At 40.9% G+C, this 21,915-nt stretch overlaps 1 protein-coding gene across 1 annotated transcript; it reads left to right on the forward strand.

Moving 5' to 3' along the window:
* The first annotated feature begins 216 nt into the window (after nt 1–216).
* On the forward strand, nt 217–1,143 carry LOC108386473 (olfactory receptor 4K15-like). Its single transcript, XM_017644350.2, has one exon. It carries the CDS (start codon nt 217–219, stop codon nt 1,141–1,143), a length of 927 nt encoding a protein of 308 aa, XP_017499839.2.
* Nucleotides 1,144–21,915: the final 20,772 nt, after the last annotated feature.

Here is a 21,915-nt window from a genome sequence, read left to right on the forward strand (position 1 = left end):
CTGGGATGCAGAGATGAAAGCCACGGTTATAGAGACATTAAAAAATAAATCCATTCAACGTGTATCTGTGTGTTTATGAGGATCTAAATCCATAACTAGGTTGTATGGAATTTGAGAGCAGGCTTGGCTTGGCTAATTTACTCTCACAATCCTATGATGTTATTTCCATTTCACTTTACAGGAACATTTCTGATCCGATCTCAAAAATTTGAAATCATGGACCAAGGAAATAAATCAAGAGTGACAGAATTTATACTGCACAGTCTTTCAGGTTCTCGAGAGCTACAACTTTTCTATTTTGCATTTTTTACACTTTTCTATTTATCCATTGTGCTGGGGAATCTCCTCATTGTGCTCACTGTCATCTCTGAACCTGTACTACACACACCCATGTACTTTTTGCTCAGTAACCTCTCCTTCATTGATGTGTGTCTATCTACCTTTGCCACCCCCAAAATGATTGTTGACTTCCTATTGGAGCACAAAACCATCTCTTTTGAGGGCTGCATGGCTCAGATATTCTTTCTGCATGTCTTTGCTGGTGGTGAAATGATGCTCCTTGTGGCCATGGCGTATGATAGATACGTAGCCATATGCCGACCCCTACGCTACGCAGCCATCATGAGCATGAGCAAGTGCACAGGCCTTGTGCTTGGTTGCTGGCTCATTGGGGTTCTGCACTCAGTAAGTCAGCTGGCCTTCACAGTAAACCTTCCATTCTGTGGCCCCAATACAGTGGACAGTTTTTTCTGTGACCTGCCCCTGGTTATCAAACTCGCCTGCACTGATACCTTTACTCTTGAGGTACTGATGTTTTCAGACAGTGGCCTAATGGCCATGAGCTCCTTCATGCTCCTGCTGATCTCCTACACGGTCATCCTGGTCACTGTGCGACGGCGCTCCTCAGTGGGCATGGCCAAGGCAAGGGCCACCCTGACTGCCCACATCACTGTGGTGACCCTCTTCTTTGCACCCTGCATCTTCATTTATGCCTGGCCTTTTAGCAACCTCCCAGTGGATAAGGTTCTCTCAATATTTTATACTGTTTTCACCCCTCTCTTAAACCCCTTGATCTACACCTTACGAAATAAAGAGGTAGTATCAGCCATGAGAAAACTAAGGAGTCGACAACTGAGTGCCTGACAGTCTCCCAGCTCTCCCTTGTAATAAATAACAGCCTACAATAAAACCCATAGTAAAAACCAGGTTAGTGTACCTTCCTCTGTGAATTTCTGTTATGTCTGAAATATCATAGGACATATTTTCTTCCTTTTTATAGCATTTGCTTTTATACTAGTAAACAAACCATCTTAGATTACAGGAGAATTGGACTCCTGGTCTTTTGCTTATGAAATCGCTCTTATTTGATTCAGACTAAAATTATTTATAATAATAAAACTTTTTCCTATAAAACGAATCCATCGAATTCATGATTCTGCTGATTACCTTGATAAATACGAAAACGTATGAAATACTAAAGTAATGTAAGGTATTTAAATCATATTTTAGAGATTTAGAATAGTACTTAACTTGTACTAATGTTCTAGTCATCATTTACCTGGTATTACAAATTAGAGGTAGGTATTGTCATAAATTTTACCATTTCCTTACCATTTTTAGGTGACAGAATGCACCTGAATATAGACCTCATTCTCTCTGTCTCTGTCTTTGTAAATCTATACAAACACACACACTGATCTTCCTTGTTATTCAAACTACTTCTCTCTGAACTAAGGAATAGATGGAGGCTTTTTTCTATGTATAGGGGTGGTACTTCCTTGATCTGATCTCTCACTATAAACTACCCAGATACCGTGACCGAAGAGCAAATATATTACTTTGCAGAACTCAATACTGAACTCAGAAACCAAACAGGTTCATATATTTACATTAATTATGCTGTAAATACTAAAACTTAAACCCACAATTAATGTTTTTTCAGTCAGTGTATTAAGTTAAAGTTCAGAATTGATACTCAAAGCTACTGGTTCAATGACTACACACAAAAATGGATCTCTCTCCATACTGAAGTAGATGGTTTTCACCAACAGTGCTAAATATATATTTTTTACTCTATGTATCTTCTTGACATCTCCAGGTCATGCTGTCTGATCTATACCTACTAATAAAACGTAAGTCAGGATACATTTTTTCAAAGCTCTCTAAAAGTACAAAATTGTTTTGACTTTTCAAAAGAATAAGGCTCCATTTGCACACTTACATTTAATATTTAATTCTTACTGATAGTTTAACTCTCAACAATTAGAAAACTGAGAGTCAAATTCATACAAGTTAAGTGAGTTGAAACACATTAATAATCAGCAAGTAGAAGAAATGATACAAGTAACTTCAACTACTGATTGTAGTGTTTGAGACAAGCCATAACCCGAAGTCAAGTTATGTTTTTGGAAATGAGAGTGTGGAAGAAATGGTAGTACGGAATACGATTTAATATCCAGTACATTAAAAAAATTTTTTGACTCACTTTTCTCATTCATCACTATCATTCTGCAAGACTCTGTTGATTTCTTTCTGAAATGTAAAATTAAAAAAGAAAGCTAATACAAGACTGTGTCATAGGTTGATGGTGATAACAATGATGATAAAGCCAAACACATATTCAATGGTCACAATATAATTTATAAATTGTATCTTTAATGTCACCTCATTTGGTTCTCACAAAATATCTATAGATGAGAAAAATAAAATTATGCCTCTATTACTGACAATATTGAAATTTAGGTAATCTGAAAACTTTCCTTATAAAAATACCTGTGAATTCTGGATGTTTTCTTTAAATTAAATGACCTCAGGGGATCTGAAATAATGGAAGCTTTGGGAGAGGAGAGTGGATGGGGAGGGACTGGTGACTGCAGGCCATGAAAATGATGGTCAGTGGTCACCTATTAGGGGGAAATTCTGTCTGTGCAGGAGAGTGGGGCAGAAGGAGATCTCTTGGATCTGAGACCCTCAGTGAAGGTGTGGACTAGAAGATGGTACTGAGGAGAACAAGGTAAAGACCATTTACTCCCACTGGCCTACTCTATGATAGAAAAATGGCTTCCTCTTGAAAACCATAATCATGGGATTGCCCATATTAAGAATTTGGAGTTTGGATTTATAGTCTGTACAGTCAGAAGAGATTTAACTTGAAAAATCAACATCAGCTATTAGGAACTTAAGGTCAATTTGGGGTCATCTGAAAAAGCAAAGCCCCAAATGCAAAAACAAAAGCCATGGCCTCAAAACTGGCCACATTTAGACACATGATGTTCAGCTGAACTTGAGTTTATAATTAAATTCACAAAGCACATGGGGAGCCCATTCACAATGAACAGAGTTAGCAGACAGAATAAATAGTAGACTAACCTCCTCCTCCCTTCCTAAATCAGTAATAAATCTTTTGGATATATATAATGAAGCAAATATGTTTAAAATGATAAAATTACAAAGCAAATAAAAAAGGAGAACATATCACTATCATAAAAGAAAAGTATGTTTGCTGATGTTTGCTGATGGGAATAGTAGACACAATTTTCCATATTCCTCCCACTAAATGTAATGACAATCACAAAACATTATGTATAAAACAAACATTATAACACTCTGAGAGATTCAGAGAAGGTAGACTGGATGGGGACCCAGACATGACACAACATGACAAAAGCAGCCAAAAACTCAGAAACACTGAGAGCAGACAAAACCCCCTGACAAAATGCTTTCCCCTGCAGCCGAAGGGCCAGGAAAGGCGCAGCCTAGCAAGACAGAAAACTTTTAGAAATAGAAGATACAACTTTTCTCCTTCATCCGAACACCATGAAAAAAGTCTGGTCCCACCTCACCCACACCAAGGCCAGCTGGGTGGCTGAGGCTCCTACTCCTCGCCAGCACATGGCAAGGTGCCCCAACGCCCCCACACCTGAGGAAGTGTTAGAGGAGGCAGAGCAGGGGACCCGAACTCCCATCTTTTTCAGACTGTGCTCAGCAGCCCCTCCCACAGCGTGAGGGCGTAGCAGTAACAAGGCGCTCTTATCCCTCCCCGCCAGGGAAGCAGCAACGGAGGCCTCCAGGAGCCAGAGCCCTCACTCCCACCCAGCAGCAGCCACTCCTTCCCAGTGCATGGTAAGAGAAACAGAGCTGGGAGACAGGACTTCTACCCCCACCATGCAGTAACAAGAGTGTGTTCCTTCTGTCTTCACCTGTCAGAGCAATGTAAAAACATCAGCTAAAACAGGAGGTTTGAATAAGGTTTGGAGCCTTAATATGAAGTATCACTATTGTTGAGATTTCAATTAAAAATCATCATACAATAGAGGGCATGTCAAAGTGTGGGCAAAGTTTGTTTCTATGCAGAAGATCAAGGCCTAGCTTGGATACCCAGAAAATGAACTAAGATACAATATGAGGAGGATCTTCCGGCATCAGCACTCTCTGGAGGACTTGTGCCAGGGGGATAATCAACAAACAGCTTCCACAGGGATCTGGGCGATGCTGTGGTTGTGGCTGCATCCACCCCACCATCTCCTGGACTTGCCATAGGAATGAGGAGGGAGATGTCTAGGCTGGCATGTGCATACAGTGAGACAACGAATTTGACCGGATCTGTACTGTTGGAACTCAACCAGGAGTTGGGAGGGGTGCAAGTTGTAGCATTCCAAAATCTTATGACTATAGACTATCTACGGTTAAAAGAACATATGGGATGTGAACAGATCCCAGAAATGGGCTGCTTTAATTTGTCTGATTTCTCTCAGACTGTTCAAGTACAGTTGGACAATATCCATCATATCATAGACAAATTTTCACAAATGACTAGGGTGCCTAAATCGTTTTCTTGGCTTCACTGGAGATGGATGGTAATTATAGATCTGCTTTGTTTATGTCACCGTATTCCTATTATCTTAATATGTGTGTGCAAATTAGTTAGTAGTTTAAAACCTATACATACTTAAGGTACTCTACAAGAAGATATGTCAAAGAAATAATCAATCCTCCCATGTTTTCTTCCATATGCTACCTCTATACCGTTTCTTCTTCCTTTCTAATTACAACCCTTAAATAGAATTCATGCCTCATATCGAATTTACCTAGTATCATAATTCCTCCAGGTGGTAAAGATACCTCGAGACAAGTGCTGGGCATAGAAGCCACAGGACATAAATCTGCAAAGAAGTAAAAAGCTAACCTTTTCAAACAATATGGCTTCTCTCTCACTTACCTGTCGCGCGCCCCGTCCTCGCCGGCAAGAACAGCACGCAACAACAGCAGGATTCTTCTGCAGAAAGCTTTATTCTTCAGCTCTTTGTGAAACAAATGCGTTGGGCAGGACCCAGAGGGGAAGGAGAGGCTTGCTTATATAGTTCTCATGCTCTGATCTGGTTGGTGCGGCTCCATGCGCTTCATTAGCATAACAATTTGGTGGGTCTCATTGGTCCTTATGCTAAGGAGCTATTAGCATGTGGTTTAGTGGCGTGGGATGTTTTGTCACTAGGAAGTTCGGGGCTTTCCGGCTGCCCTGCATTGAGCGCCATTTTCTGGGTGCAGCTGCCAACATCTCCCCCTTTTTTGTCTAATAGAAGCACAAGGCGGAACTTGCCAGCAGAGGCGGAGACAGAGGCCTGACCTTCATCACTCTTCCTGATGCCCCTTTTTTGGAGAGGGGTTCTGGGCATCTACCCCTATGCAGTCAGGTATGCCTCTCAGAGGGGTCCAAGACCTCTTGCAGTGCTTTGCCTCGCATCCTCTGGCTGGCGTTGGGACCGCTTGGTACAAAGGGTTTGGACCTTTTTTCTCAACCCTCTTGCACCATGAGCTTCTTAGAGAAAGCTGTGATTAAGCAATGAGGTACTCGGGCCTGGTGCAGTGCCACATGGGCTCAGGGTGCAAGAGCTACCTCAAGCTAAAACTTAGCTTCCTCATTGAGCATGTTAAGCCACACTTGGGGAGAGGCGCCAATATCTATCGCCATCAGGGCTTGAGCAAGGACCACTTTGTCCCGCTTATGTTGGTTGCGGAACCTGCACAACAACCAGAAAAGGAGCATGAGACCTCCAAGCATGAACATGCCCATCCCAGCCATGCCCGCCCACTCCTTGACGTGGGAGAGAGCTCTGTGGAACCAGGAAGAGAGCCCTTCTGCTACGGAGACATCCAGGCGGGTGGAGTTGATGTGGATTATTTCTCGCTGCAGTTCTTCTAGTGTCCCATCGAAGTCTTGGGACCAGTTTCCTGAAAGATACTGGGACAGGCCTCGTGACAGATTAGCTGCTCGTGTAAAATTCTCATATTGAATGCTAGTAATGCAGAGAGCACGATATTTACGCTGACATCCCAATTGGGCCATTTGCCAAAGCACCTCCATTTGTTCTTCTACAAGATCTATACGTTGATTGAGGATCATTATTCCTCCTTTCAATTTGCCATCAAGTGTAGACTGTTGGTCTAGGGCAGAAGCTACTGAGGCTGCAAGATTATTGAGCTCAGTAGCCGATTTGATGGAGGTGTCTAAGGCTATACCTGCAGCGGTAGCTGCAACTGCAGTCAGAGAGATCAGAAGTACTAGGGCGGCCGTAACGCCGAAGTCATGTTTCTCTCGAAACAAGGTCATGGTGTTAGGTGCATCTACGGGGACAGGGACCCAACGAGGAACACGGGCTACTAAAGCATTAGTATAATTAAGCACATCCCAGCACTGAGACAGAAAGCAGGTGTCATTGGAGCAGGAGTTAAAGCTGTGATTGGATAGGATAAACAGAAATGGGGGGTAAACGCATACTGGAGTTGGTGGGAAGGCAGTAGCTTTCTGCACTTCATTTGTTGTGCAGCTGAAATTCGCTGTCCCTGCGGGTAGAGTAGAATTATGAGTACAAGATACATTACTTCTACCGCTGACGGCTCCTCCCAGGAGGGTAGTTAGAGGGGAAAGGTCAGAACAGGAGCCATTAATTCCGCAAAGCATCCATTTGTGGAAAGGGTTCATATTCCTTTCTTGCTGCCAGCCTCCCATATCCCAAGTAACGTTAGGCCCTGGGAGTATGGGGTCAAGCATCCTAGGGGAGATGGTGTACTTCTGCGCTATATCAGCCCAGGTGGACTTATGTGACTGACAATCTGTCCAAGGCCCCAACTCTCCTTCATAATCGCCTAGGCAGTGGGGGGCATACTTAAGTTGTCGGGGACTAGTAGTATGGGAATGGGTGCGGTTAGAGGGGTTTACAAAAGTCCCGTTGATCCAGAGAACTGAGTGGAGCATGTTCACACTAATTATAGAATTTCTTTGTAGCGCGGTGGTTTTAGCCTTGTCGAACCATCCGTACTTACGCTGTTGCAAGGGAATGCAGGTGGAAAGGTTCTGTGTGGAAAAGCATAGGTTTCCCTCAGTAGAGAATGATCGGTTCTCTCCTAAGGGGGCGGTTATAGTATCTTTTGCTAAATAGGGCAGATTCATGCTAGAATTGGTGGTGAAGAAGCGTGGAAAAATGGCTGCATTGAAGCGGACAGGCATAGGCTTAGGAAAGGCGGATAGTATTCCCCATCGCAATACTCCCTGAGTCGGGGTCTCCAGTGTCAGAAGCAGGGTCAGGAGGTACAGAGAAGTCATCCCCTTTAAGTGGGACTCTCCTTGTCAGGCGTTCCGGGACCCAGAAGGGGTTTTCTTCACCCTGGGGAAAAACACACACAGCTCCCCTGGATCTGATTATAATTGGATCCGGGCCTTTCCATTGGTTAGATAACACGTCCTTCCATTTTACTAGTTCTTGTGGGTCTTTTGGCCATTGATTATGGCGGTCCACCGCTGTATGGCCTTGAGCATCCAAATTCAAAAAATTCATAGTAAAGAGTGCTAGGGCTATAGCAGTTTTTGGTGTGGGGGGTATATCCTCAATTCCCCCTTTTTGTTTAAGTAAATAGGATTTGAGCGTGCGGTTCGCGCGCTCCACAATCCCTTGACCCTGTGGGTTGTAGGGAAGACCAGTAATATGTTTTATCTCCATGCGTTGACAAAATTGAGCAAATTTTGTAGAGGTATAGGCTGGGCCATTGTCTGTTTTCAGGATTTGTGGTAACCCCCATGCACTCCAAGCCTCAAGACAGTGCTGGATGACATGGGAAGCTCTCTCTCCTGACAGTGGGGAGGCAAATATGACTCCTGAACAAGTATCCACAGATACATGTACGTATTTCAGCTTCCCAAAAGACGAAATATGTGTCACATCCATTTGCCAAACTTGTAAAGGCTTAATACCTCTGGGGTTGATCCCAACATGAGGTGCGGGAAGGAAGCTGCAGCAGTGTTGGCAGCTAAGGACAATGTTCCTAGCTTCGGCCCTGGTAATGCTAAACCGCTTGCGCAGTGTTTCGGCCGTGACATGAAATTGCGAATGGAATTTTGAAGCTGTGGTGACAGGGTCTAGCAGGGGAAAGGCTATATTTCTGGTTGCGAGGTCTGCGAAGTGGTTGCCTTGGGTCATAGGCCCGGGAAGGCCTGAATGTGCTCTGATATGAGTTATATACAAAGGAGATTGTGAAGTAATGCTGATTGTATCTGTTTGAACAAAGTGGCTACTGGGCTGGATGCTTTGATCAGCCCGGCCACTTCTAGAGATTTGACTGCATTAACTACATAGCAGGAGTCAGACACAATATTTAAAGGTTCAGGAAAGATTTGTAAGACCTCTAGGACTATGCGAAACTCCACTATTTGTGGAGTGTCAGGCGTATAGCTTTTTGTCACAACTTTGCCATCATGGACATAGGCACCTGTGCCTGTCTTAGACCCGTCCGTATAGACTGTTTTTCTATGAGGCAGTGGGGCTAGGCTAGTGACCCGAGGGAATACTAGGAGATGATTTTTGGCAAAGTTTAGGAGGGGATGTTTTGGGAAATGATTATCAAAGGTTCCTGAGAAACTATAAGCAAGTATGGCCCAATCATCGTTCATAGCACATAATACTTGTATCTGTTCTACATTGTAAGGGGTTATAATTTTAGCTGGAGTCTCTCCGAAATGTGTCATGGAGGTTTTTACTCCTCTCAAAGCAAGTTTGGCCACGGCTGCCGGATAATACTCTATTGTTCTAGCCTGAGAGGCTTGGGAATGGATCCAGATCAGTGGGCCGTGCTGCCATAAGACTGCTGTTGGCAGTTCCAGGGTGGGAAGGATACACAACTCAAAGGGTTCACTCAATTGCACCCTATTTAATTGTGCTGTCATTAAAGCCTGTTCTACTTTGCGAATGGCTTGTAATGCCTCAGGTGTAAGGGAGCGCGGTGATGTTAGTTGTGAGTCTCCTTCTAGGATTTTAAATAGTGGCGTCAATTCAGTGGTGGGTATCTTCAAATATGGTCGCAGCCAATTTATGTCTCCTAGGAGTTTTTGGAAATCGTTCAGGGTTTGTAGCTGTTTATATCTTATGTCAAGCTTTTGGGGGCAAATCACATCTGTGTAGATGGTGGCTCCTAGGAATTTGCTAATACTAGAATTTTGGACCTTTTCACTCGCTATATTCAGTCCCCAAGTTTCTAGAGATTTAGTGAGATCTATGTATGCCTCTTCTACTTCTGCTGGTTGTGGGGAGCAGAGAAGGATATCATCCATGTAGTGGATGATTTTTAGTGTGGGGTAGGTCTTACAAATCGGATCTAGCACTCGCTGAACATACAATTGACATATGGTGGGGCTATTTGCCATTCCTTGAGGGAGGACCTTCCACTGAAATCTGGCATCGGGTTGTTCATGGTTAATAGCTGGCAAAGTAAAAGCAAATCTTTCCCTGTCTTTGGGGCTCAGATGTATGGAAAAGAAGCAATCTTTAATATCTATTATGAGCACTTTCCATTCTTTGGGCAAGGCAGAGAGGAGTGGCAGTCCCCGTTGTACGGGTCCAAGCATTCTCATTTGAGCATTTACTGCTCTCAGATCATGAAGGAATCTCCATGATCCTGACTTTTTCTTGATCACAAATATGGGTGTGTTCCATGGGGACACAGAGGGTTCTAAATGTCCCATTTGGAGTTGCTCCTGTACTAAACAGTGAGCTGCTTCTGCTAGGTTAGGCAGAAAAATCTTTACCTCTGGCAACGGACTTCCAGTTCCCTCCTGTGAGAAAGGTTAACATCATGCTCACTTTCAAGGAGAAATACGTAAAGGAATTCTGTTGTTCATCAGAGAGCATATAATGAGGTGTGAATTCATAGCTGAGAAGCAAAAAATTAAGTGCAGACACATTAAATCATTTTTGTAGGATAATCTGAAAACATAATGTTGAAGATTTGTATTCTTAATTACTTAGCAATTATTCTCCTAAAAATACATTCGGGAGATATCTAGGACATATTTGCTCACACTAATGTTCTTTTTTATTAAATTTTTTATTAAGGTATGATTGATACATACTCTTATGAAGGTTTCACATGAAAAACCAATGTGGTTACCACATTTATCCATATTATCAAGTCCTCACCCATACCCCAATGCATTCACTGTCCATTAGTGCGGCAAGATGCCACAGATCCACTATGTGCCTTCTCCATGCAACACTGTTATCCCCATGATGCCCCATGGTTTGGTAGACCATGTGTACTAAATATAATACCCCTCAATCCCCTTCTCCCTCCTTCCCCACCCGCCCTCCCACACCCCTCACCTTTGGTAACCACTAGATAAGTCTTGGAGTCTCTGAGTCTGCTGCTATTTTGTTCCTTCAGTTTTGCTTCATTGTTATACTCCACAAATGAGGGAAATCATTTGGCACTTGTCTTTCTCTGCCTGGTTTATTTCACTGAACATAATGTCCTCCAGCTCCATCCATGTTGTTGCAAATGGTAGTATTTGTATCATTTTTTTTTTGAGAGGGCATCTCTTATATTTATTGATCAAATGGTTGTTGACAACAATAAAATTCTGTATAGGGGTGTCAATGCTCAATGCACAATCATTAATCCATCCTAAGCCTAGTTCTCATCAGTCTCCAATCTTCTGAAGCATAATGAACAAGTTCTTACATAGTGAATGAATTCTTACATAGTGAGTAAGTTCTTACATGGTGAACAGTACAAGGGCAGTCATCACAGAAACTTTCGGTTTTGACCACGCATTATGAACTATAAACAATCAGGTCAAATATGAATATTCGTTTGATTTTTATACTTGATTTATATGTGGATCCCACATTTCTCCCTTTATTATTATTATTATTATTATTATTATTATTATTATTATTATTATTAATAGAATGCTGAAGTGGTAGGTAGATGCAAGATAAAGGTAGAAAACATAGTTTAATTTTGTAAGAGACCAATTGTAGGTGATCAGGTGTGTGCCTGTAGACTATGTGCTAATTCGAGCTAGACAAGGGCAATAAAACATCCATGGATGCAGAAGCTTTCTCTCAACACTGGGGGAGGAGGGTGAGGTTCTAAGCTTCACCACTGTTGTTCCCCAATTTCTCACCTGATTGCCCCCCTGCGACTGTGCCTGTCTTAGGTTGTTCCTCCCTTGAGGAATCTTACCGTCTCTGGCTAACCAGTCATCTTCCGGGGCCATACAGGGAAATATACAGTTGGTAAGTGAGAGAGAAGCCATATTGTTTGAAAAGGTTAGCTTTTTACTTCTTTGCAGATTTATGCCCTGTGGCTTCTATGCCCAGCACTTGTCTCGAGGTATCTTTACCACCTGGAGGAATTATGATACTCGGTAAATTCGATATGAGGCACGCATTCTATTTAAGGGTTGTAATTAGGAAGGAAGAAGAAAAGCTATAGAGATAGCATATGGAAGAAAACATGGGAGGATTGATTATTTCTTTGACATATCTTCTTGAAGAGTAACTTAAGCATGTATAGGTTTTAAACTACTAATTTGCACACACATATTAACATAATAGGAATACGGTGACATAAACAAACCAAATCTATAATCACCAGCCATCTCCAGTGAAGCCAGGAAAACCAGTTAGGCACCCTAGGCATTTGTGAGAATTTGTCTATGATATGATGGATATTGTCCAACTGTACTTGAACAGTCTGAGAGAAGTCAGACGAATTAAAGCAACCCATTTCTGGGATCTGTTCACATCCCATATGTTCTTTTGACCATAATCTATAGTCGTAAGATTTTGGAGCGCTACAACTTGCACCCCTCCCAACTCCTGGTTGAGTTCCAATAGTACAGATCCTGTCAAATTTGTTGTCTCACTGTACGCATATGCCAGCCTAGACATCTCCATCCTCATTCCAGTAGCAAGTCCGGGAATCGGTGGGATAGACGTAGCCACAACGGCAGCATCGCCCGGATCCCTGTGGAGGCTTTTTGATGATCATCCCCTGGCACAAGTCCTCCAGAGAGTGCTGATGCCGGAAGCTCCTCCTCATATCGTATCTTAGTTCATTTTCTGGGTAGCCAAGCTAGGCCTTGATCTTCTGCATAAAAACAAAGAGACCCTTTGCCCACACTTTGACATGCCGTCTATACCACTGTGTAGAACTCATTGGAGGTCAGAACACAGGAACTGCTTTTTTCATTTTTTTATTTTAATTTTAAGTTTTATTAAGAGAAAGGAATATTATCAGAAAAGAGTACCTCCATAGCCGATCATCTGACACCCTTTAAGTGATCAAAATTAAGGATATTTAAAGCATGCGTTAATCTTTGATTTACCAATAGTTTTATCATATCAAGGAGTAATCCCCCTTTTCCTTCTTTCTTTCTTTTTTTTTAAATCTTTAATCTACACTTACATGAAGAATACTATGTTTACTATGTTCTCCCCTATACCAACTCCCCCCTAAAAACCACATTACAGTTACTGTCCATCAGCATAGCAAAATGTTGTAGAATCACTACATGTCCTCTCTGTGTTGTACAGCCCTCCCCTTTCTCCCTCCCCCCATGCATGCTAATCTTAATACCCCCTTTCTCCTTCCCCCACCTTATCCCTCCCTGCCCACCCATCCTCCCTAGTTCCTGTCCCTTTGGTACCTGTTAGTCCATTTTTGGGTTCTGTAATTCTGCTGCTGTTTTGTTCCTTCAGTTTTTCCTTTGTTCTTATACTGCTCAGATGAGTGAAATCATTTTGTATTTCTCTTTCTCTGCTTGGCTTATTTCACTGAGCATAATACTCTCCAGCTCCATCCATGTTGCTTCAAATGGTAGGATTTTTCCTCTTCTTATGGCTGAGTAGTATTCCATTGTGTATATGTACCACATCTTCTTTATCCAGTCATCTACCGATGGACATTTAGGTTCCTTTCAATTCTTGGCTATTGTAAATAGTGCTGCAATAAACATAGGGGTGCATCTGTCTTTCTCAAACTTGATTGCTGCGTTCTTAGGGTAAATTCCTAGGAGTGGAATTCCTGGGTCAAATGGTAGGTCTGTGTTGAGCATTTTGATGAACCTCCATACTGCTTTCCACAATGGTTGAACTAATTTACATTCCTACCAGCAGTATAGGAGGGTTCCCCTTTTTCCACAGCCTGGCCAACATTTGTTGTTGTTTGTCTTTTGGAAGGCAGCTATCCTTACTGGTGTGAGGTGATACCTCATTGTAGTTTTTTAATTTGCATTTCTCTGATAATTAGCGATGTGGAGCATCTTTTCATGTGTCTGTTGGCCATCTGTATTTCTTTTTTAGAGAACTGTCTTTTCAGTTCCTCTGCCCATTTTTTAATTGGGTTATTTGTTTTTTTGTTTGTTGAGGCGTGTGAGCTCTTTATATATTCTGGACGTCAAGACTTTCTCGGATCTGTCATTTTCAAATACGTTCTCCCATACTGTAGGGTTCCTTTTTGTTCTATTGATGGTGTCTCTCACTGTAGAGAAGCTTTTCAGCTTTATGTATTCCCACTTGCTCATTTTTGCTGTTGTTTCCCTTGCCCGGGGAGATATGTTCAAGAAGAGGTCACTCATGTTTATGTCTAAGAGGTTTTTGCCTATGTTTTTTTCCAAGAGTTTAATGGTTTCATGACCTACATTCAGGTCTTTGATCGCTTTTGTGTTTACCTTTGTATATGGAGTTAGACAATGGTCCAGTTTCATTCTCCTACATGTAGCTGTCCAGTTTTGCCAGCACCATCTGTTGAAGAGACAGTCATTTTGCCATTGTATGTCCATGGCTCCTTTATCAAATATTAATTGACCATATATGTTTGGGTTAATTTCTGGAGTCTCTAATCTGTTCCACTGGTCTGTGGCTCTGTTCTTGTGCCAGCACCAAATTGTCTTGATTACTATGGCTTTGTAGTAGAGCTTGAAGTTGGGGAGTGAGATCCCCCCTACTTTATTCTTCTTTCTCAGGATCGCTTTGGCTATTCGGGGTCTTTGGTGTTTCCATATGAATTTTTAAATTATTTGTTCCAATTCATTGAAGAATGTTGCTGGTAATTTGAGAGGGATTGCATCAAATCTGTATATTGCTTTAGGCAGGATGACCATTTTGACGATATTTATTCTTCCTAGCCATTAGCAGGGGATGAGTTTCCATTTGTTAGTGTCCCCTTTAATTTCTCTTAAGAGTGACTTGCAGTTTTCAGAATATAAGTCTTTCACTTCTTTTGTTAGATTTATTCCTAGGAATTTTATTCTTTTTGATGTTATTGTGAATGGAATTGTTTTCCTGATTTCTCTTTCTATTGGTTCATTGTTAGTGTTTAGGAAAGCTACAGATTTCTGTGTGTAAATTTTGTATCCTGCAAGTTTGCTGCATTTTGATATCAGTTCTAGTAGTTTTGGAGTGGAGTCTTTAGGGTTTTTTACGTACAGTATCATATCATCTGCAAATAGTGACAGTTTAACTTCTTCCTTACCAATCTGGATTCCTTGTATTTCTTTGTTTTGTCTGATTGCCATGGCTAGGACCTCCAGTACTATGTTAAATGACAGTGGGGAGAGTGAGCAGCCCTGTCTGGTTCCCGATCTCAGAGGAAATGCTTTCAGCTTCTCGCTGTTCAGTATAATGCTGGCTGTGGGTTTAATATATATGGCCTTTATTATGTTGAGGTACTTGCCCTCTATTCCCATTTTGCTGAGAGTTTTTATCATGAATGGATGTTGAATTTTGTCAAATGTTTTTCAGCCTCTATGGAGATGATCATGTGGTTTTTGTCTTTCTTTTTGTTGATGTCGTGGATGATGTTGATGGACTTTTGAATGCTGTAACATCCTTGCATCCCTGGGATGAATCCTACTTGGTCATGGTGTATGATCCTTTTGTTATACTGTTGAATTCTGTTTGCTAATATTTTGTTGAGTATTTTTGCATCTACATTCATCAGTGATATTGGTCTGTAATTTTCTTTTTTGGTTGGGTCTTTGCCTGGTTTTGGTATTAGGGTGATGTTGGCTTCATTGAATGTGTTTGGGAGTATTCCTTCCTCTTCTATTTTTTAGGAACACTTTAAGGGGAATGGTTATTATGTCTTCTCTGTGTGTCTGATAAAATTCCGAGGTAAATCCGTCTGGCCCCGGGGTTTTGTTTTTGGGTAGTTTTTTGATTACCGTTTCAATTTCTTCGCTCATAACTGATTTCTTTAACTTTTATGTTTCTTCCTTGGTCAGTCTTGGGAGGCTGTATTTTTTCTAGGAAGTTGTCCATTTCTTCTACGTTTTCAAGCTGTTAGCATATAGATTTTCATAGTAATCTTTAATAATTCTTTGTATTTCTTTGGAGTCTGTCGTGATTTTTCCATTCTCATTTCTGATTATGTTGATTTGTGTTGATTCTCTTTTTCTCTTAAAAAGTTTGTCTGGAGGCCTATCTATTTTGTTTATTTTCTAAAGACCCAGCTTTTTGTTTCGTTGATTATTGCTATTGTTTTATTCTTCTCAATTTTGTTTATTTCTTCTCTGATCTTTATTATGTCCCTCCTTCTGCTGACTTTAGGCCTGATTTGTTCTTATTTTTCCAGTTTCAGTAGTTGTGATGTTAGACTATTCATTTGGGATTGTTCTTCCTTCTTCAGGTGTGCCTGGATCACTATATACTTCCCTCTTAAGACAGCTTTCGCTGCATCCCACAGAAGTTGGGGCTTTGTGATGTTGTTGTCATTTGTTTCCATATATACCTTGATCTCTATTTTGATATGTTCATTGATCCATTGATTATTTTGAAGCATGTTGTTAAGCCTCCATGTGTTTGTGAGCCTTTTTGTTTTCTTTGTAGAATTTATTTCTAGTTTTATACCTTTGTGGTCTGAAAAATTGATTGGTACAATTTCAATATTTTGGAATTTAATGAGGCTCTTTTTTGTGGCCTAGTATGTGGTCTATTCTGGGGAATGTTCCATGCGCACTTGAGAAGAATGTATATCCTGTTGCTTTTGGATGTCTGTTAGGTCCATCTGTTCTAGCGTGTTGTTCAATGCCTGTGTGTCCTTACTTATTTTCTTCCCGGTGGATCTATCTTTTGGGGAGAGTGGTGTGTTGAGGTCTCCTAAGCTGAATGCATTGTAGTCTGTTTCTCTCTTTATTTCTGTTAATATTTGTTTCACTAATACTGGTGCTCCTGTGTTGGGTGCATATATATTTAGAATGGTTATATCCTCTTTTTCGACTGAGCCCTTAATCATTATGTAGTGTCCTTCTTTATCTCTTGTTACTTTCTTTGTTTTGAAGTCTATTTTGTTTGATATTAGTACTGCAACCCCTGCTTTCTTCTCACTGTTGTTTGCCTGAAATATGTTTTTCCATCCTTTGACTTTTAGTCTGTGCTTATCTTTGGGTTTGAGGTGAGTTTCTTGTAGGCAGCATATAGATGGGTCTTGCTTTTTTATCCATTCTATTACTTTGTGTCTCTTGATTGGTGCATTAAGTCCATTTACAGTTTCGGTGACTATTGGGTGATATGTACTTATTGCCATTGCAGGCTTTTGTTTCATGGTTATGAAAGGTTCATGGTTAGCTTCTTTAGTATCTTACTGCCTAACTTTGCTCACTTATTGACCTGTTATATGCACTGTCTGGAGATTCTTTTCTTCTCTCCCTTCTTATTCCTCCTCCTACATTCTTCATATATTTTGTGTTTTGTTCTGTGCTCTTTTTAGGAGTGCTCCCATCTAGAGCAGTCCCTGTAAGATGCCCTGTAGAGGTGGTTTGTGGGAAGCAAATTCCCTCAGCTTTTGCTTGTCTGGGAATTGTTTAATCCCGCCATCATATTTAAATGATTGTCGTGCTGGATACAGTATCCTTGGTTCAAGGCCCCTCTGTTTCATTGCATTAAATATATCATGCCATTCTCTTCTGGCCTGTAAGGTTTCTGTCGAGAAGTCTGATGTTATTCTGATGGGTTTTCCTTTATAGGTGACCTTTTTCTCTCTAGCTACCTTTAAAACTCTTTCCTTGTCCTTGATCTTTGCCATTTTAATTATTATGTGTCTTGGTGTTGTCCTCCTTGGATCCTTTCTGTTGGGGGTTGTGTGTATTTCCGTGGTCTGTTCGACTATTTCCTCCCCCAGTTTGTGGAAGTTTTCAGCAATTATTTCTTCAAAGAGACTTTCTATCCCTTTTCCTCTTTCTTCTTCTTCTTCTGGTACCCCTATAATACGAATATTATTCCTTTTGGATTGTTCCCATACTTCTCTTAGTGTTGTTTCGTTCCTGGAGATCCTTTTATCCCTCTCTCTGTCAGCTTCTATACGTTCCTGTTCTCTGGTTTGTATTCCTTCAATGGCCTCTTGCATCTTATCCATTCTGCTTATAAATTCTTCCAAGGATTGTTTCACTTCTGTGATCTCCTTCCTGACATCTGTGATCTCCCTCCGTACTTCATCGCATTGCTCTTGCATTTTTCTCTGCATCTCTGTCAGCATGTTCATGATTTTTATTTTGAATTCTATTTCAAGAGGACTGGTAATATCTGTCTCCTTCTCAGGTGTTGTCTCTGTGATCTTTGTCTGCCTGTAGTTTGCCTTTTCATGGTGATAGAGATCGTTTGCAGAGCTGGTATGAGTGACAGCTGGAAGAGCTTTCCTTCTTATTGGTTTGTGGACTTCCTCTCCTGGGAGAATAGCGACCTCTAGTGGCTTATGATTGACAGCTGTGCACAGACAGGGCTTCTGCTACCTGCCTGGTTGCTATGGAGTTTATCTCCGCTGTAGCTGTGGGTGTGACCTGGCTGAGGCTGCTCCTCCAAAATGGTGGAGCCCCATTGGAGGGAGAGCGGCTGGAAGGCTATTTATCTCTGTAAGGGGCCTCTGTGCTCCCAGTTGCCCAGGGGGTTAGAGTGCCCAGAGATCTCCAGATTCCCTGCCTCTGGGCTAAGAGTCCTGTCCTGCCCCTTTAAGACTTCCAAAAACCACTCTCCAAACTGAAACAACAACAGCAACAAAGAAAGAGGAAAAAAAAAAAAAGGAAAAATCACGCGATTTTCTTTGTCGTCAGGCGCCAGTCTCAGGCACCCCCTCACCGGTCTTGCTGCCTTGTTTCCCTAGTATTGGGGTCCCTGTCCCCTTAAGGCTTCCAAAAAGCACTCGCTTAAAAAAAAGGGGAATACGCACGATTTTCTTTGTCCTCAGGCGCCGGTCTCAGGTGCCTGCTCACCGGTTTTGCTGCCCTCTTTTCCTGGTATTAGGGTCCCTGTCCCTTTAATGCTTCCAAAAAGCACTCGCCAAAAAAGAAAAAAAAACACTCCAGTTTCTTTCCACCCGCCATGAGCTGGGGGCAGGGGTGCTCGGATCCCGCCGGGCCAGGGCTTGTATCTTAACCCCTTCGCGAGGCACTGGGTTCTTGCAGGTGTGGATGTGGTCTGGATGTTGTCCTGTGTCCTCTGGTCTCTATTTTAGGAAGAGTTGTCTTTATTATATTTTCATAATTCTATGTGGTTTTGGGAGGAGTGTTCCACTGTTCTACTCACACCGCTATCCTGGCTACACCCTCAATATTTGTTTCTTTTTTATGGCTGGATAATATTCCATTGTGTATATGTACCACATCTTCTTTGTCCATTCATCTACTGATGGACACTTAGGCTGCTTCCATATCTTGGCTATTGTAAAAAGTGCTGCAATAAACACAGGGGTGCATGTGTCTTTTTGAATCTGAGAAGTTGTATTCTTTGGGTAAATTCCAAGGAGTGGGATTCCCGGGTCAAATGGTATTTTTATTTTGAATTTCTATTTTGATTTCCACAATGGTTGAACTAGCTTGCATTCCCACCAGCAGTGTAGGAGGGTTCCACTTTCTCCACATCCTCACCAGCATTTGTTGTTCTTAGGCTTTCGATGTTGGCCATCCTTACTGGTGTGAGGTGATATCTCATTGTGGTTTTAATTTGCATTTCTCTGATGATTAGTGATATGGAGCATCTTCTCAGGTGTCTTTTGGCCATCCAAATTTCTCCTTTGGAGAACTGTCTTTTCATACCCTCTGCCCATCAGGTTATTTGCTTTTTGGGTGTTGAAGCATGTAAGTTCTTTATATATTTTGGATGTTAACCCTTTGTCAGATATGTCATTTACAAATATATTCTCCCATACTGTAGGATGCCTTTTGGATCTGTTGATGGTGTCCTTTGCTGTACAGAAACTTTTTAGTTTGATGTAGTCCGATGAGTTCATTTTTGCTTTTGTTTCCCTTGCTCAAGGAGATGCATCTAGGAAGAAGTTGCTCATGCTTATATTCAGGAATTGTTTGCCTATGTTGTCTTCTAAGAGTTTTATGGTTTCATGACTTACATTCAGGTCTTTAATCCATTTCGAGTTTACTTTTGTGTATGGGGTTAAACAATAATCCAGTTTCATTCTCTTGCATGTAACTGTCCAGTTTTGCCAACAGCAGCTGTTGAAGAGGCTGTCATTTCCCCATTGTATGTCCATGGCTCCTTTATCATATATTAATTGACCATATATTGATGGGTTTATATCAGGGTTCTCTAGTCTCTTCCATTGTTCTATGGTTCTGTTCTTGTGCCAGTACCAAATTGTCTTAATCACTGTGGCTTTGTAGTAGAGCTTGAAGTTGGGGAGCATAATCCCTCCTGCTTTATTCTTCCTTCTCATAATTGCTTTGACTATTTGAGGTCTTTTGTGGTTCCATATGAATTTGAGAATGATTTTCTCTAATTCATTGAAGAATGCTATTGGTATTTTGATAGTCATTGTGCTGAATCTATAGATTGCTTTAGACAGGATGGCCATTTTGACAATATTAATTCTTCCTATCCATGAGCATGGGATGTGTTTACATTGATTCATATCTTCTTTAATTTCTCTCATGAGTGTCTTGTAGTTTTCAGAGTATAGGTCTTTGACACTAATGTTCATTTTAATATTGTTCATAATAGCAAGAATTGGAAAAAACTCAGGGGTCTTCATGAAAAACTGACAAATATGTATTCAAACAATGAGAAAATTGAAGCATGAAAATGAACTAACAAAACTATTCATATTGCTGTTGGTCACTATTCCCAGCAAACTATTGAGTGGAACAGAGAAAACTGAAAAGAATTAAATATATATGCAAATACAGGCTGTGTATTTCTTCATGGATACATCCCTATGTAGTCAAACCATATAAAAAAGTTGTGGAAATTTTAAATGCCAAACTCAGTGTATGGGCTAACTCTGGAAAATTTGTTTGTGCTGTTATATGATGCTTCAATTAACAATTGTATGACAGGGAAAAAAATCTTTTCTCTCTCTTCCACATCTTAAGTTTATTGCGTAGGGCCCTGTAAAATATATAAGACAGATTAACAAGAAAAAAAAAAACAGAAATTTATCAAGATACATTGCACATGCTTATGGGAACACTCATAAATGAATAACTCAAGGGGTGGTTAGAACTTGGGCTTATACAGTATGTTAAAAGAACAATAAATTTTAAAATAGTGACAAGACAAAGGAAAAGACTGAGTTTTCAGGACAATCAGGGTACTGGTTAGGATACGGGTTAGGGTATGGGTTGTCTTAATCACTGTGGCTTTGTAGTAGAGCTTGAAGTTGAGGAGCAACTTATATATGGAAATATATATGGGGAGCAAATATATGGAAAGGTATGTATACACACACACACACACACACACATATATATATATATATATATATATATATATATACACTAATGAAAGATAAAAATATTAGTCCTTTAGTAAAGTTTGTTACTTACAGTTTTTGGTGCCCTCTTTGGGCTGATAAGGATCTAGAGTGGTCCCTGGTGATATAAGTCTGTCTTCCTGGTAAAGATGGGATGGGGAACGCCTTTATAAATTTCTATCTGGCTCTCAGGCAAATAGAGGGAGGGCTGAGAGTCTTTTTTGTATTTGCTTGTTCTCAATTGCCTTCAACTCAAAATGGTCCTTATGCCTAAGTGGCATATTTTGGGGTGGCCCAACATTTTATTCTTAATAAAAATAAAGGAAATATGGCAAAAATTTAAGATTTGACAAAGTTGAACATTGTATACAAAGATATTCATTTAACAGTTCCCTTTCATTATACTTGAAGTATTAAAAATAATCTTATACAAGGGTAAATTGAGGCTCAGAGAGTTAAGTGATTTGTCCAATAACTTATTCTTAGTTTTTAATAGAGCTGATAAAAAGAATCCATGTCTTCTAAGTTCTAATTAGTTACGTTTTCCTACATATTACCACTGGCGCAAGTAGGGAGGACCCAGCATGTCCTTCCATTCCCAAGCCAACGAGCTTTTGGCAAGGGAGTGTACTACTTTACACATTTTCCCTAGAGGAGCAGGCTCAACTGTACAGAATTCACGGAAGATACTTTATCTCACGTACCGCCCAAGGGCTGACTGACACTTCCTTTTTCTCCTGTGGTCCTAGGGTCGTCATTGTGATTTTCAACAGTGTGGAATTTATTTACTTTGTTCCAAAGGGAACATGTAGTGGGAGGTATTCATAATCTCCATCAGAAGATGAACCGTGGCTATCTATTACTAAATCTCCAAAGCTTCAATTGGTC

Source organism: Manis javanica, chromosome 8, assembly GCF_040802235.1.
Source record: "Manis javanica isolate MJ-LG chromosome 8, MJ_LKY, whole genome shotgun sequence".
Taxonomy (NCBI): Eukaryota; Metazoa; Chordata; class Mammalia; order Pholidota; family Manidae; genus Manis; species Manis javanica.